General features: G+C 35.8%; 1 protein-coding gene across 1 annotated transcript in view; it reads left to right on the forward strand.

Annotated features, from left to right (window-relative positions):
• SHOC1 (shortage in chiasmata 1) overlaps positions 1 to 18,775 on the forward strand; it is a 74,103-nt gene that overhangs the window by 4,116 nt on the left and 51,212 nt on the right. Inside the window, exons 4-12 of the mRNA XM_072406784.1 lie at positions 269 to 350; positions 3,320 to 3,468; positions 4,157 to 4,319; positions 7,888 to 7,969; positions 10,488 to 10,611; positions 12,789 to 12,887; positions 13,901 to 14,034; positions 16,383 to 16,512; positions 18,149 to 18,382. Of these exons, the coding sequence (XP_072262885.1) occupies positions 269 to 350; positions 3,320 to 3,468; positions 4,157 to 4,319; positions 7,888 to 7,969; positions 10,488 to 10,611; positions 12,789 to 12,887; positions 13,901 to 14,034; positions 16,383 to 16,512; positions 18,149 to 18,382 (1,197 nt within the window). The remainder of the gene's footprint in view (positions 1 to 268; positions 351 to 3,319; positions 3,469 to 4,156; positions 4,320 to 7,887; positions 7,970 to 10,487; positions 10,612 to 12,788; positions 12,888 to 13,900; positions 14,035 to 16,382; positions 16,513 to 18,148; positions 18,383 to 18,775) is intronic.

Raw genomic sequence — 18,775 nt, forward strand, 5'->3', positions numbered from 1 at the left:
AAAGCATTGAAAATACAAATTCGTCTCTATTGAAACTCAAGTGATAAGCCAACCCACTTTATGAGTAATTAGGAAAAAGTTATGGAAGGGGATGGGCTTATCATTTTGGCTTTTTATACTGTCATGTTAAATGAATCCTAAGTAATAGCCAAGAGTCTGTCCTCTATAGAAGCTTAATGAAGGTTTAAATGTACTGTAAGTTTTAAGTCAAAGTTTCTTTGAAAAGCCATTGACTAAATTTCTTTATGTAATTTCAATTTCGCCTCAGCTATTCCAACGTTCAACATACAAGAAACAGACTCAATATTAGATATGTGGAAAGCAAATGCCTCCACTGACTTTTTGGAAAGGTATGCACAGAAATACTTTTTGTACTCATTGTTTTTACATTTATTATAATATTGTTTAGTGTTTTAATGTATACGTAGGTTATATATGTTTTCTAGACAAATGTTTATATAAAGTGATTAGCTGCTCTTATATTCTTTGAAACTAATGTCAAATTGAAGTGCAACTGCTTGATACTAATGTTTGACTCCAGATTACCTATTGTTTCTTAACCTTCTGAATATTTTCCAAGTTACTCCTACTAGGTTAATTCTAAAATTCTTCTAAAACTGTAGTTTATAGTCAAGTTAACCTTGGAGCCAGGCCATGGAAATTGGAAAGTATTGGAAAGTACTTATACATTCATAAAGAGAACACATTTTTTTGTAGCAGGCCAAACACAGCCTGTGAATTGTCATGTGTACTACTCAGTCAAAGTTGAAAGGATTTTTTTGCTCTGCTTCTAATGTGTATTACATACATATGTCAAATGCAGGACAACAGCACCGTTGAGCCCTTATTTTCCAACAAAGGGTCTTGTTTCTCAGGGAAACAACCAAACTGTTCCACTTATCTTCAAAGACCTCCTAACCTGCCAAGCTGCCATGACAATCGCCCCTTTACTCTTTGCCTTGGCCTTTTACAAACCTAAAATTAGGAGGGGGAGGGAAGATTTTGCCTCCACTTTGAATAAAATCCCAACAATCACAATAGGATAAGCCCTTGTGGCACTTCCCTGCTCATCTGACCTTTAAACAGCTTACCCCACTCGTTTTCACAGCAGTAACTACCGTGTTTCCCCGATGATAAGGCAGGGCCATCAAATAAGACAGCCCCCCCTTTTTAGAGAAAAATGTAAAATAAGGCCCCCCCCCCCGTAAATAAGCCACCCACCGATACCTGCGCTTACCCGAATCGGGTGGTACGGTGGGTGACTCCGTGTGGTTCCTCCGTCTGCAGTGCAGTGCGCGCACGTGACTCCGCCCAAGCAAACACAGGCAGCTTCCCTCATCCCTCCCTAACGGAGACTGCAGGAGTTTGTTCACGGCCAGAACATCCAAAAATAAGGCATCCCCCTGAAAATAAGCCCTAGAGCATATTTTGGCCTTCCAAAAAAAATAAGACAGTGTCTTATCATCGGGGAAACAGGGTATGCAGTCTTTCAGTATCCAGCTGGGAAGGGGAGCTGGGTGAGCTAAATTGTCTGAGAGAATGACTCAAACAGCTTTAGTGCTTCTGGTCGAAATTATAAAAGTAAATTACTTTAATGACCTCCTGAGTACAGGTCTAGCCATAGGTATAAACCAGATGAACTGAGCACAAATGCAAAAGATTCAGGGTGCTGCCAGGGCTTTTTGTTTTTGCAAAAGCTTTGCAGGCTTTGGCACAAACTGCTCATTGCTCAGGGAACCCCACAGAATCCTGGTTAAGAAACCGTGCCTTAAAAGATGTAAAGGCATATGCTGATTGTCAAAGAAGATAATGAAAAGTCAAAAAGCTTGCAAAACCAGTCTGTTTTGTCATGATCCCCTTGGCATGATGCAGTGGAGTCTCAGACTGGTGCTAATTGTTTAAGTTACATACCTAAAGGTGTGACTAGTTTAAATTGTTTCTGCTATGTAAATGGCCCCTTCCATGCATGTTGTGGTTTTTCTTAAAGAACAACTGGGACACGGAGATGTAGTTGTTGTTGTTACCCTATAACAGGAATTGTTTGAACTGCAGAATTGAAAATCTCACAACTCCTTTATTAGCTATTTTTCATACACTAAGGAGAAAGAGTGTTAAAAAAATACCGAATTTAATTCAGAGTAATTTGTGCCTTGTGCATTTCATGACTAGGGTAGAGTAATCCATGACTGCTAACCCATGACCAACTACACACTACCCTTTTTTTCACATACCTAAATAAAGACTCTAGACAAAAATTTTTGTTTTGTTAAAATTGGCCATAGCAGCCCATTTATTTAACCACTTCCAAAATATATATATTTATATATTACCATTTTTCAAACAACAGACCATAAAACATTTTTTTCAAAACATTTAAAACATCCTCTCCCACGCAGCATACAAAATTATTTCTTTCTTACAGGTCCATGAACACTTTTTATTTTAATTACCAAAAACAAAATTACCTCCGCTCATTAACCAGGCCCCCAGCCGCCCTCACACCGCCTCAGGGACAATCAGCGGATGACCACCTCTAACCACCTGGCCCCCACGACAACCGAGTGTTGTGCAAGGCCACCCTCAACCAAGAGGCCCAAAATACTGCCGTGTTTCACCCCCTTATTTTTCTTCCCCAACAACTTTAACCCTTTCATGGACCCTATGAAAGAAAGCCCCACCTGCTGCCATGACAATAAAACTTACCAATCAAATTGTCCTGTGGGGAAGGTGGGAGACGCTTGATTTTCAGGTAAGAACTGCCCCCTCTCCCCCCAACCTCTTTATTTATACATTAATTTTCCCCACCCATAACAAATTCCCAACCAATCAATATTTCTCCTATTCCTGCATTTTATTTAAATTTCCCGCACTTTTCTTCCCGCATTTTTTTTTTCACCCCTTCCTTCCTGTCTTCCTCCTCACCCTGTCATGTGTCCCTGCGCTCTAGTTAGCTACAGGCCAATTTTTCGAAGTGCTTTCCTCAAATGTGGGATAAAAACTAGCTTCTTAATTTAAATACATCTTTCAAAGGGTATCTATATTCTTCCAGAAGGACCAACCAATCATGTCTTTTTCTTGTTTCTTTTTTTCTTTTTATCTCTGTTAAAGCCAAATGTTTGTTTCACCCCTTTTTTATCCACTAATGTATACTCTAAAATTCTTCAATTAAAAAAATCATTGAAAATACAAATACTGCTTTATTAAAACTCAAACTGATAAACCAACCCACTTCATGAGTAATTATGAAAATGTTATGAAAGAGGGTTGGTCTTTTCATTTTGGCCAAATATTTGGTGTCAATATATTTTAACTTTTACAGAAAAGAAGAAGCTTTGGCTATAGTTCCTAGTTCAAATCCTTGTTCTCCGACAGATTTGGAGGATGTGTGCTTGATCACTGAAAGTTGTGCTGATGAAGCGTCCCATACAGACAAATATTGGAAAATCATCCCATCCGATGAAACAGAATGTAAGTTTCTATTACCTTATTTTCCAATACATTTATTTTTTTTTAGTTTTGCCACAAAAAAAAACTTTCAAAGGGAAAAGTCTTCAAAAATAAATGTTATTGTCTAATTTAGTTGAGATACGTATGAACACATGCTAGCTAACTGAACGATCATGATGAAATGAAAATCTATTTTGTATGGCTGTATGTAGCATCTAAGTTTTTCTTAGTAAAAATTTTTCTAATGAGGCTATTGAGATGAATTTTACATCAGATGTAACAGCCCAAATAATCCACATATACAAAGAAATCAACAAATATGTCTATAAATTAATTTATGTCTAATAAACTAGAATGGCACAGGCAATAAGTATCGAACACACGGAAAAAAGGCGGTGCAAAAACGCATGGAAAGCCAAGAAACCTGCTGAAATCTGTCAGTATTTAAAAAGAAATGTTAGATTAATTATTGTATGAGCAACCAAAAATGCTTAAAAATCAATCTTTACCCCTGGTAAATTAAAATCTAGCTTTATGTATATATGTTAAGGTAAATTGGATTTTCAGATGTTACATACAAATTCAGATGTTACATCTCCAAGGGTGGTTTGGCACCTCAAGTTAGGTAAAAATGTCTTCTTTATTCTAATATTACCCACACAGTATTGCTTGAAAATACATTTGCGATATTCCATTGATTTTTTTCCAGGTTATTTGTTACCAGAAGAAGCTGTATTTGTAGACTGTCTTACACAATATAGGCAACATCTTCCTAGCCTGTCCACTTTACAAAACAGGCTGAAAACAATTCCTGTGGAAGACCCTCTCCCAGACTGGAAAGAAACCCTTCCAGATGAGGAACTTCTTTTCAGGTAGGTTTTCCATTACCCAAAATGTTTCTGCAAGTATCTTCAAGTAGGCTTCTTTTCTATAAAAAAAAATACTCTTTTACATGCAGGTATGGCATCACTTAATAAGTAATCTGTGTAAAATTGAAAATTTAGTAGTGGGCAGAATATGAAGAATTCATTATACTTCTTTTGCTCTGCTTATACAGTAGTTAATTGACAGAAAATATTCACAACATTGAATACTATGCAGAGAATTTTAATTTCAAAGACAGCCTCTACTAAGGGCATGGAACTTAATAGTGTAACTCTGGGATAAACACATTTTGTATTAATGAAAAAAAAAACTTTCTGTGTAGAAGCTTTTTGCAAACATGACCAGTCTTTACTGTTTTTGTCCTTTTACAAGACTAGTCTTCCACCCCATCTTCTAGTTTTCTGCAGGCAGCCTGTAGTGGGTTGGCCTGCTTTGCCCATCCCACAGGTCAGCACTTTGCACAGACTATCCGTAGCATAGTGATGATATTACCATTACATTTACTAGCTAGTTGGCTTATATACAAATTATATATATATTCCTTGTGTCTAAAAGGGACTATAATTGCCACTATTTAAAAAATTAGTTAGATTATATCACCTTTTGACAACAAATGAATACTTGATTCTCTTGTTGCCCACACCTCCAAACTCTGCTGCATGAACCAAAAAAAACTTTCTGAAGGATGTTCAGCATCCCGACGCTAGTGTCAATGGGATTTGATTGATGTCTGGTCTTCCATTGTTGTATTACAGTGAGGTAGGGGCAGTTGGATAAAACCAGAGTGTGCAGCAGGGAAGGTCGGCATACAAAATAATAATTGCCTAAGATTATTAGATAAGCTTGGATCTTCACTGTAGTGAGCAGCAGGGCTTGTAAATATTAAATGGTTTCTCTGCAAGGGAGCCCTCTTCCCATTTTCCTAACAAGAAAAAAAATTATTTTTAAGTATGGAAGACGTCACTAACTCCTCATCATCTCATATAATAGCTTTGGTGTTTTAACATTGTTAACATTTTAACATTTTTGGTGCAGTGCTGTCACAAGTAATGAGGAAAGAGTCAGAAATTTTGTGTAAACCCAGATTATAACAACTTGGATCTTACCCTGTGTTTCCTTTCCTTGCTTCCAGAGACTGAATTATACATACACAGTGGAGACACTTTATATTCACTGTACACACTAAATAATATTTATATGCTAAACAATATAAAGCCTGCCTGCATAAATTTAGACAGTTGACAGCAATTGTGTACTATTAGGATCAGTAATTTAAACTACCTCCATGGGGTGTTTTAGACTGCTTTATCTATGTAAATAGGAATGTCAGGGTTAGCACTTTAATAAACAGAAAAAATAATTGCTAGTTTTCTATAGTTGTGAAAAAACAGTTGTCTTAGCATGCCAGAGTAAGCACAGATATAGTGTACTGTTCAGTAAACGGTTTGTGTTGATGGGCTTTGGCCTGTGTCAATAATTGCTTTTATGATATCAGACAATCAGGGATTTCTGGGATCCTTTGGATTTCTTTGAAAGGTATATTTCACCTGCAGTTTAGCTGCTTCTGACCAGATTTTAAAGTTCTTTAGACTTGTTTTGGGACAAAAGCAGTTTTTATATAAACAAAACCCCATTGACATAAGCCCTTAATACAAAATAACAGAGCTAATGTATCGACAGAATGCTGTAATGCATATTCAAAACACCATATTTTATATGAATGTGGCAATATTTTATGCTACTACTTTATCCCTAAGATTATCAATTATTTGCTAAACAGATGGAACAAAAAACTGTAAATTTCATAACAAACCTGCAGTAGGCACAGGTTAACCAAATGTAAATGCGCAATGCTTCAAATGTGTGCAATGGTCCCTCCACTACTGCATGACTAGGGTTAGAGCACAGGAAGCCATGAACTACTTAATCCTACCAATTTATCCCCCCTCCTACCATAGCAGCTTTTATTAACCACCTGGCCGTTAAGCCCGAGCATGCTCGGGGTAAAAACTTTTGCAATTTTCGTTAACCCCGAGTTTTTCTCACCAGGTGGTTAAATGTAAACAAATGTTATATTGCAATCCGATTGTCATACATTGTATGACAATCGGATTACAACTGAAAGGAAATACTCACCCAGTGTCTGCAGCTCCTCTTGCAGCAATAAAAGATTTGCTATTGCTGCAGGCATCTGCAGTGAGATGTATAGCACAATGCAGAACTCTGTCTCTGTCTGTGTGAGGCACGCAGGGAAATCCCCCCCTCACATCACTTGGAGGATGAGTCATCTTCCAGTGATGTGATTGGTGATGTATGGGGGGTGTCAGGGAGGGAAATTTAAAAGCAGATTACAATGTAATCTGCTTCTAAATGGTTTTTACAGTACAAAAACACCACACAACATGAAATAAAAATAAAAATACATTTTTAATTTTATTTTTAGATTACATTGTTGTCTATTATTTCATTATTGTTTTAAATTATTATTTATATTTATGTATTATATTATAATTTATGATTTTAATATAATAAATAAATATAATTATCATACCCGGGAGTTAATCCTAAGAATTACAAGCCCACAATATAAACAAAAATTTCTATGCAAAAAAAAAAATAGGATAGGATTTTATTAAAAGTACATTTTTTTTTTACATGATTGTGTGTTTCAAACTTTTTTTTATATTCATGATATCTACTAGACCCTTGTTCGGACATATTTCTGTAACTTACAGGTCTAAAATGTAAAAAAAAAAAGATTCCATGAAAAACAGTGTAACGCTTTTGGTACAGAAATCTAGACATCAGTGTAACGCCCAGGAGGTAACAAATATAACATCTTAATTTAACATACATCAACAACAACCTAATAACAAAATTCAAGTATACCAGAACTTATTCACCCTCTTTTAGGTCCATGAAAGATACTCCATCCAATCCCTTTTTAGCCAAGATACTTCTGCTCACCAGCCAGCGGGTATCCACATCTATCTTCTAGCCCCCACAACAACCAAGTGTCATGCAGGGCATCCCTTAATGAAAACACCCCTGCCATGATGGGTCCCACCAACTTGTTTCCTTGTTTCCCCATCTTTAAACTTTCATGGACCTACAAAAAACACCCACCTGCTGCCATGACTATGCCACCCTACAACCTCCAAATATTAGGGAGGGAGGATGGGAATGCTCTTCCAATTTAATCCCAACTGCTGGCCTCCTCAGTTCAGACCCCCCTTTTGTAGCCTGCCCTTTAACCTCTCCCCTAAGACCAGAACCACCCCATCACACCATATCCCATTTTCCCACACTTTTGAGTTAACCCCTACCTTCCCTCCTCACCCTGTCATATGGCCCTACGCTATATTTTTAGCTTCATGACTGCTTTCTCCCTGTATGGACTTTACCACATAGGATTTATCTGTTTTTTGTGCAACATATTTCTTATTTTAACAATTGATTGCTAGAGATTAAAGTTGCACATTTAAGCTTTATATAATCTTGTAGCACAAGCCTTATGTAACTAACAAAACAGTGCTATTTCATGTCAATTTGTAGAATGGACACATTTGTGGAGAAAGACTTAGAGCCAGACTTCTTGTTGGAAGATTTCCATCCCTTGATTCAAAATGGAGCTGAGGTATGCTGCAGTGAAACATTTACAAGTAAACATTACAGAAACTATGTTTAGCATGAATGATTTTTAATATGACAGGACATTAAACAAACCGCTCCAGGTTAGGTAAATATCTGTACAGACACATGACTGTAAATCTTTACGGCTTCTGGTCTGTTGATTGTACTTTATGTCTAGTTATCACAAAATGTCTTCTGCTCTTTTGTATACAGTTGTATGTCATTTCCAGTATACCATCCCACTCTTCCCTGAAAGACTGTGTTTTAAAACTCAGCATTAGGTATGTATATGTACTGTATAATGTATGGAGACAGAGGAGGCACATGATTATAGAACACACAATTGCTGCATGCCCTGAGCTTTATGTGTATATACAGGGTTATTTTAGAAAAGTTTTCCAGACAGTGAACACAATCATGAGCTAAATCTGGTGGTATAATTCTGTTTTGGGTATACAAAACTCTATTAAAAGGAGAAATTTAGGAGTTTAAATGAATATTATATAGTATATTTGGTTGTTTCCTAATAAACATTTAATACATGCTACACCATGACATGTAGGATGGATACACCATGGCTCAAGCTCTTCAACTCCCAGTGTTACATGTAAACTGAAACTTTATAAGGAACAAAAATAAGGAACTCTGCAGCTCGTGTCAAACTCAACAGCCCACAAACCATCTCTACATCTCCACTGAGGGACAAGCCACACCTAGACCACCACCACAAGTCCAACCCCTACGACCAGTGCTTTTTTTGTAAGAAAAAAGGTGCCAGAACTCACATCTTGTTAATCTTTCAGAGTCCAGACACTGTCCGTCTCCCCCTCCTCCAGATACTGTGCCAGACCTTTCCCCCAGAGAGCACTCCATACAGAGGTATGTGAGGAAAAGAGAGTAAGGAAAGCCTTCATGAGAGCCTTAGAGTTGTAATTCTCCTTTACCTTTTCCGCAGCCCAGCTGGCATGTATCACTGCACCATGAGCAGAATGCTCTGAATCACTGTGTCAGGGGAAAATTGTCAGGCACATTTAAAAAACCAGCCCTCCTCAAATGTTGTCAGAGGTCACGCAGCTCAAGCTGCACATGATGACACTTCCCAAATACATAGGCTGCTCAGCCACTGTCCAGTATTGAAGCATGCATGCACAGCCGGTATTCACAGGCTGAGCTGTCATTTTCACTGACAGCTGTACCCCTTCACGGACTTTTATGGACTTTGAAAATTCTTCGAAGAAAAGGTGCCGGAACTCCGTTCCGGTGGGTTCAATATAAAAAAAAAAAACACCCTGCTTTTGGCCATCCAACTTAAAGCCCAACTGAAAAGGCAATACAATTGATTTTCCTTTTTCTTTAATTGAGCAGCATCACAGGATTTAACTCTCCTTGACCCAATACCAAATAATGAGAATCCTCACACAGAGTAAAGTTGCATCAAACTGTATTCTTTAAATATCTGGACAGATTTTGGAGCAAAACTTTACCAGGCAGCATCACCTAAGGGGTTACCTCCAACAATTCACATTCCCTAATGAACAGAGAAAAATTAATGTTATAATTATTCTCTTTATGGGGATGGTGTAACAGCCTTTCTGATATATAACTCATTTTCTCTAACGTTTCCTTCTCCTCTGCTAACCACACCTCCCTCTCCCTAGACCTTCCATACATGACATCATCAAAGTTATAGGTTTTCATGCCTTTTAAAAAAGGAAACTTTACTACAAAATAATTCTTTCTAATCTTTTTATACCCCTTACACATAGGATTTAGCTTTATAAGTTGTTTTAAAGTGACAGCACAGCAGAAGTTGTTTCCTATTAAACACATGTGGCGGATGTGTACACATGGTTAAATGAGTAAATTATGGTTACTCTTCAAAAATAAATATCATTAGCCTGGTATATTAGATAAAGATTAGTGAAAATCCAGATGTAAAGAATACCCAATCACAGAGAAGAATAAAAAGCTGGTTTATTGTTTCTATAAGATTGGATCATTGAAGTCAGCACAGTTTAACCCTATTCACTAAGCTAAGTAAAAATTTAGAAAATTAACCCTTCTAAATTTAAATAAAACCTTAGATGGTTAAAACCATAATGTCCTATTTGTTGACAGCTGTTACTGATTTGAAGTGGCTTATTTTTTTTTTGTAACATTAATATGGCTTAATTCCCACCATGCCTATTGATTCTGATCACAAACATAGCTGTCCTGTTGATGTTTGTAATAAATCCTTGAATGTGTGTGTGCCATCTATACTTTATATATGTATACTATAAATATGATCAGTAAAATTCATCCAGCTATTGGACTTGATTTCTGATGCATCAATTCAAGATTTGCTGCCAAAACACTGCTGCTATATGAATATAGGTCCCCAGGAGTTCTTTAAACAGTTCCAACAGAATTGATGATCATTGTTGCAACCCATAAAGCTACCCACCCCAGATTGCTTTCTATAAATTATTTCACATATTGCTGTTTGCCTTATTTAATAACAACTGTGTTATTGTCTGCAGCATTTAAGTCTGCCTTATATTGTGGAAATGGACGAAGATGCTACAGCACGGAGATTCTCTATTTCAGATCTTATTACAGTTCTGCAGCTTGCCCCTGAAGATATGCTAGAGACAGTTTCAGAAGGTGATATCTGTATATATAACTCATCTCTATTGTTTTAAAAAAGCAACTGATGCCAATTCCAATTCCTGATGTCAATTTATTATCTATGGAAATGTGCACACACAGTACATGGTGTGGGATGAGGCAGTGCACACTATTTAGCAGACCATACCATGCCCTGAGCACCATCACTATCTGTTTACCCTTTCCATCAACCACCACTGTCACCAACATCAACCTGTTACAGTCTATTTTACTACACAGTAACCAATTTTCTCACCCCTTTCCAACCATTTGTATATTAATTCTTTACTTCATCTATTTATTGTACATGGAATTGGGATGGGATTGTAGGCCCCACTACACCTACTTGACAAACATTTCTACGTATTTAGATAAAAAGAATGAACAAATATGTGGCAATGATTTAGCTGTTGATATTTATTGGGGTCTAAAGAAAATTGAAACCAAAAAAAAGACTTTAATGAACCAACTTAACTTGCCTTATAAAGGCTATATATAGACTGTTTATTATAAAAGCTTAATGAACAAAACATAAAAGAGGCAGAAGAAGTAACTAGTAAGTACTAAGTCTGCATGGTTAACAAATCCTAAAAGAAAAAAAAAGACCCAGTCCCATTTTCCTCACATCCTAAACTTCTTGCAATACCCATTAGCAGAGTGGTTAACGGTTTCCTTACCAAAATATAGTGGGTGAGGCATTGCAAAAATCCGATAGGTGTACTTTATAATGTTTGTGCCCAACACATAAACCTTTACTATACACCTAATTACTGTACATTTACTGTGTATGACGTGTTTCCTTTTACTGTGCAACTACAATGCCATGCAACTCAATCCTTTACTGTGTAATTTTCATGTACTCTGCATTAACTGTTTAACATCTACTTCACATTTACATATTTAGACATTTATTTATAATTGATCAGCTAAAACATTAAAACCACAGACAGGTTAAGTAGATAACATCTCCTTACACTTGTCAAGCGGTTGGATGTATTTGGTAGCAAGTGAACAGTCACTTCAATGTGTTGCAAGCAGGAAAACCAGGAAAGTGTTAGGATATGAGCAAGTTTAAAAATGGACAATTTTGATTACTAGACAACTATTTCAGAGCAGAGTCTTTTATATTTTATTGGGAACTTGGTAAGTGTGAGTCATTTGCTAGGGAAAGAGATGGCAGCAGGATGCAGTATGAGGGGAAAAAAGTAAGACTGCGGAGTCAATGTGACTTTTGCTAACTTAGTGCCAAAAGCACAAGACACCTTTAGAGGTCTTGTGGAATTGTGGAATTCATGTTTCGATGGGTGAGAGCTGTTCTGGCTCAAGGGGGACTGACACAATATTAGGCACGCAGTAATAAAATTTTGGTTGATCTGTATTTATGTACTCCCATTTCAGATGGGACTGCTTTATTTCAATATAATGCATGTTTAAAGTGCATACCCCTATAATGATGACTACAAATCCAAATACAACTGGTTTGAGTACACACTAATTCTCATTTTCAGTTTTGTTTCTTTTTGTTCTGTTGCTTACATAAATATTTATTACAATTTCATTGTCTGCAAATTATTTTAAAATGTTTTCTGGTACTGTGTTTCTGGTTTATTTTCTAAAAGCACTGCTAGTTACTAAATTTTACACGTTATAAAGTATAAGGCTAGTGCATCTTTATTATGACACTAAATACCCAGGGCATTTATTTATTGCATACAGCATTTCATGCTTGTCATTCTTACACAGAACTGCATTTACATCAAAACTGGTATGCTAGACAGTGAGCTTTCAGGCTATGTCATTGTCTTCACTGTCATTGTTTATCATGTCTCATAAATTTCTTGTCCAAATAGTGTCCATATGCATTTGTCAATGTGCATTACAATGCATCTGCTTAAGTGAGACCTTCAGATCTGTTATCTCACTTGTACAGAAGGAATTTGTTACCATCCAGGATGTCTGTGAAGCTTGATTTTGATTGAGAAAGATGTCCATCCCAAAATGTCCTTTCAAACCAATGTGAATTTGAAAGGCGAATAACAAAATGGGTTTTATGGGTTCATTTACCTTGAAGAACAATAGCTAATCCATTATAATGTGTTCTCTTTGTTACCTGATTCTGCCTTTTTTTAATGTCTTACATTTATTCACTGGAATTTTTTTTCTATTTTTAACAGGTTTGCTCTCACAAATTTCATCCAAACAGGAATTAATTGAGCAAAACACAACAGACAGAAACATTGATATACCAAAATATAAGGACATTGTGGAGAAAGGTAAAGTACGGTATTGACAATTATTTGTGGATAATCCATACTTAATATGCCGTCAAAGTAAGAAAAAGTGAACACAAAGAATGTCACACCCCAGTTACAGGAACCAAGAGGAAACAATATATCATTTTCACCACTACTTCTATTAAATTTAGGAAATGAGATGATTTAGAAGATGAATCAAAGTTTTAGTACAGTATAACATATAGTAGGTTAGTAGTATAATTTTCAAAGACACCTATTAGGTACACCAAAAAGTGGAACACCTACGATGGAAAAAGGAAGAAGATATTTGGTACCAAAACAGATAGATCTATTGGTCTTTTTTTGTCATCACTTTTTAATGTTTCTAACAAATTATTTAAAGATATTTTTAAGAGTATAATACAGACAAATAATTTAATAAAGTGTAAAGTAAGCCTGTTTTTTTCCAGTGTTCAATAATAATGCCTTATTTTACATTCTTTTAACTTGAGCATACTTAAACCTTTTATCAATCTGGTCCATGTTCTCTTAATCTCAATAAATTAAACCCATTGTTTCACCATCAAAGGGCAAGGATTCTTACCAAAATTGCTCTTTACTAGGGGTGTGTGTCTTAAGATGTGCATAGATTTTTCCATAAACAACAAAAAATTAAAATCTATGACTGGAGTATTTTAACCATATTTTAATATTATTTTATCCAACCAATGTAATATAAAATATGAAATATTTGTTGTGAGGATTGTGTGCTATGATGAAACAAGGGGCTCAGCATTGCTTATTCTACATCTCATATTTAACTGACTCTGACAAAAGAGAAAGTATTATTCTGAAAGTTGTACTATGCCCCAAAACAATATCATATGTATGTTAGGTCTAATGGGACAAAAAGGCAATTTTTACATCATTTGTTTATTTGAGTTAAATCTAAGTACTGATTTATGCAATGCATTCATTTTTAGTCTGTCTGACCATTACAACAAAAATAATTAACTTTATATCCTTTATTAATTCCTGCTTCCTTTATGAAGTCTGTTTTAGCTTATACCATGTGGCTGAATTGGAGGTCACTTTCTCTCCACCACATCAGGCCTTTAAAGAAACAGAAAAAGAACAATCCATTAACCTCGATGAAGAAGTCCTGTCACCTATTTGTTCTACGTATGTAGCATAAAATTTTGTGTCAGTTCTCCAGTTATCATTACCACTATTTTGGTTTTGCTTTGATCAACAAAATTCACAAGGAGGGTGACCTAAAAAATCTTCTAAATATATTATTAACCTCCCTAGTGTTCGAATTCCATCCAAATTTCCATGCAAAAAAGGTTACATTTTTTGCATGGAAATTTATTTTACTTTGTGAGCTATAATTCCCAGGCATAACTCACCGAAATATGTCCAATATTTAATAAATTTAATATTGAACTTAAAATAAAAAAGCAGAAATCTGTTAAAAAAATAGTTACACATGTAATGTAAGTGTACAGTAGCATATATAATATATATATATAATATAATTATATATAATATATGAAAATGTATTAGTATTGGACGCAATACAGCTCTTTTGTATTGCATCCAAAACAAAATTATTTGAATTTCCCGCCGATCGGCCCGCCCGCACCGACGCATGCACCAACATCACCCGGAAACCCCGAAGATCGTCTCTGCATAGCACAGCTGAAGATCGAAGAAGACGGACGTGTCCCCAGGCCCTGCGGGGACCAGCAGGAAGCCAGGGGACGTTGACAGAGTTAGGTAAGTGTGTTTTTTTTTAGGTTAAAGTTACCCCGAATGTGACTCGGGATTACCGCTATTTGCAGGTAAAATCTACCCTTGAGTCACACTCGGGAATACCGCTACGAGGGGCTTTACTTGAAGTGAACCTATATCCAGACAATGGGCCTGATTTATTACAGCTCTCCAAGGCTGGGGAGGATACACTTTCATCAGTGAAGCTGAGTGATCCAGCAAACATGCAATGGATTTCTTTAAAGTCATTTGCTAGCAAATGTTTTGAATCCTGGACCAGATCCATTCCAGGTGTGCTGGATCACCCAGCTTCACTGATAAAAGTGTATCCTCTCCAGCCATGGAGAGCTTTAGTAAATCAGGCCCCCAATGTATACTACATTTTGCATATTATGAACAAACAGTTGGGAGATCCACCTGTTTGTATAGTAATACTCATTCTGATCAATAATTTCTTCTTTTTATTGGAAAAGGGAAAGGTAGGTGTGCTGCTTCAGTACAGTCACTCTATGACCTGCACTGTAAATGTTGGACAGATATTTCCCATTTATTGTTTCCTGGAAGATAACTGACCACATAAACAAATAAAGGCAGCCTAATATTCAGCATGTTTCTGGCAAATTTACACACAATTAGTCACATTTAATACCTGATTTTTTTGCAATGAATAGAAAGACTATTTACATATAGTACATCCCATTAATGTCTCAGAAACATCCTGAAGTGCACCCTATTGCATTGTAAAATGTAGTCAATAAGCATGTAAATGACAGCTTCCTTTATTACAAATGCAAAAAAATATTTAGTTTGTTAGGTAGGTCAGGCACTTAAAAGTCCCTGGCCATATCTATGCTTTAGATAGTAATCCACCTGATTAGATCTAAACCCAAACTTGTTTTTTTTAAAGCCACCAACTAAAGTTTTCTTGGAGTTCTCTTATAAAACATTACTATTACAGTACAGGGCCAGTCATGTTACAGATTCAAATAATTTTTCGTTGACAATGAATGCACCCTTGAGTGACACTTTTACACACATGTTGTCTCAGCTCTGACAACCATCAATGGCTGCTTGAGTTCTCCATTCATATCTGTCATAAACAAGTTTAAGTTACCTCATGGAAAACCACAACATGATAGGCACATAAATAGAAAGAATAAAACTCTTGATCTAGTTTTCAGTGCTCTCAGTGATAACCTCAGCTCATCATTGATGGCACAGATAGCTTCTGCTGACTGTCAAAATAAAAGCCTTTTTAAGGACTGCATCTTTTGTAAAAAAGTAACAATGGCAGCCCCTGTACTTCAGTCCTGACAGTCATGTTAAAACCTTTATCCTTTTTCCACATCTTCATGTTCCAGTACTGCCCTTTACCCCCTTCTCCAACACTCACCTTTATCTATTTTCTGCTTTGACTGCCCAGTGTCAATTAACCCACTTCCTATGCATCCAAGAGAATGCTATATAAAATAGCAATAACACAACACAACATGGGCACCATTCTCTGCAACAATAAGGACTACCTAACTCTAAAGAGAAGCGAAAGAACCCTGCTTGTCATGTCCTTGTATAGGATTTTAACATATCAAAACCTTTGTTTTATGTTTTATTTCACAGCAATGAAAACATTTGTAAAAAAAACATTGTAAATAATGAACTGATTTAAATGACCCGGGAATTGGCCAGCAAAGTATTACAACAATACTATATTTTTAGCAGCCTAAATGTAGCAGATGTTTAGGAAAAGTTTTAAAATATTTGCAGTGTGTATATCTTCTTTTTATTTACCTAATAATTCTATTTTATATAAGCTTTTACAATACAGGTAGACCCGAGGACATTTTAGAATACCTAGAAAGTGATGCTGCAATTCAGTTTCCTCTTCTTAAAGGTACCACTCTATTTATAAATTCACATTTATAATGTCTAGATCATTATTTCTAAAGCTAGGGTCAAGCAACAAATCGTACTTTTTAGTTGTTTTATATTGCTGCACTAAGATGTCTGGGCATAATAAAATAGGGGAAAATAAAATATACTTTAATTTAGGTTTGTTCAGGTGCTAGTGCTTGAGTAGTGCTATTCTACAGTATAGCCATCCAACAATTTCTTTCTGGCTATAAGTGTAAAGGTGGACAGTTTTATTATGAGAAGCAGTGCTTTTGCAATAATCCTGTGTTAGGTTATCTTTGGCACACAAAAGCCACTACCAGCTGGAAAAAGATGTAATTGCCTCCCAAATCCGGCACTAGTAAAAATGAAAAGCAATGCTCAGTGCAATGATAAATGTTCATGTGTGTTATCTGTTTGAGTTTGAATAGATGTTTAAAACCAAATGAACGCAACTAAATGGTAAACAGAATTTGACATGAAAAGGCTGCATTGGCCTGCCTTGCCTGCAGCTGAAACCAACCTTATTTAGACATTTACATCCAAAGAAACACAGAAAACTCTGATCTACGTAAATGAAAGTCCATGAGATTTTTGAGAATCTGTTTTTGGGGTGCATTCACAGAAAAACAACTCTTGATCTGAAATTGTGTCCTGCAGAAAGAAAATGGACATCATTCAGTGCAAAATTCAGAGCCCTAACCATAAATGCCTAATCCGTGATTCTAAACTTTAATGTAAACATACTATTTCATATGCTTTAGTTGCACATGTTACATACATTACCACAATATTATTTAAAGTAAAAAAGGTATTTGCAATGAAAAAAAAACCTTCAACTACCAGCCTAGGCATGTTATATAGTAATGTTTATGGCTAGTGGTCATTGAATAATAAATTAAGTCTATTGTTTTTTATCAAGCAGACCCTGCCAGATACTCTTGCACTAAAGTCACTAAAAAGACAAATTGTTTGCACAGCAATTATGCGTAATAGACAAGTATGGGTGTCACCATGTGCAATGATAAAAACAGCAAACTATCCATGGGGTTTTGGATCCATGTAAAAATATATTTTTGTATATTTTGTAAATATATTTATATTTTTTTTGGATAGCATTAGGAAAGATTAGAAACTCTTTACTGCCTTAGATTTCCCCTTATTTCTATTTCTGCAGACAACTTTTTACCATACAGGAAATATGGGAGTAAAAAATCTGTAACAGGGAAACAGACAATATAAAGCTGTGAAAGGTTTTACTATTTCTCATATCTTATCTCTCATAATTGTAAAGAAAAAGGTATATGTGCATGTCTATGTTGCTTTTGTAAACGTTACCTACACTTCCTGGGAAAACCCATTTTTTTTAGCAAGCAGCAAGTCAAAGTAAAATCTATTCAATGGAGCCTCCAACTATAGTAAAACCTATTTGTAAAAACTATATGTAAAACAAGCAAAAGTTCAGTTTTATTTTACATCAATATACAAATTGTGCAGCACTAAATGTTATGTCTCAAGTGTATTTCATTATGGGTAATATAAATTCTGTGTTTCATCTTGTAGTAAAACAGATGCTTTGAAAATAGAGAGAGATAGTTTTAATGTATATATTGTGTATTTTTTAAATTTTTTTACAGATCCATACATTCCAGTTGTATTGCCACACTATACAATAGATCAACTGATAGAGCAAACATGTATTGAGACTGAAAAATTGGTGGATATGACCTTGGTAGATAATTGGTGGAACAAGTTTGGGCTACCTGATAATCATGATACCATTATAGAGACATTGGATTCTGATTCTACTACTCTCAGCCTGGATTCAAAAATAATGTCGGTAACAAAGATTACCCCTGATCAGCTGGAGCGTAAGTTCATGCTGCTAAAACAATAAACAGTCCAATCATTACCAGTTACTTGTTATGTAATGTTTATTTCAACGGCAGAAAAAGTAGGACATATATATAATTAGAAATGAAAGCATATTCATTCATATGATACTCCATGGTCTCTTGACCAATTTAGGCCTTATTAAACATAATCAGATAAGTAGAGTGTTTAAATGTCTTAGAGGTTTTGCAGCCTTGCAGCAGATATGAGCCCATGTCAGAATTCACTGTTACAAATGTTTGAACAATTGTTCTTACCCAAGAAAAAAAAATGTCCCGCCCCTCGCCCATCACGGCTCTGCTTTTTTTACATTAGTGACTCTTTAGGCAGAAATGCTAGAGTTTTCACTTGGGATCCCCAATACCCTTTAT

This window comes from Pyxicephalus adspersus, chromosome 3 (genome assembly GCF_032062135.1).
Source record: "Pyxicephalus adspersus chromosome 3, UCB_Pads_2.0, whole genome shotgun sequence".
NCBI lineage: Eukaryota > Metazoa > Chordata > Amphibia > Anura > Pyxicephalidae > Pyxicephalus > Pyxicephalus adspersus.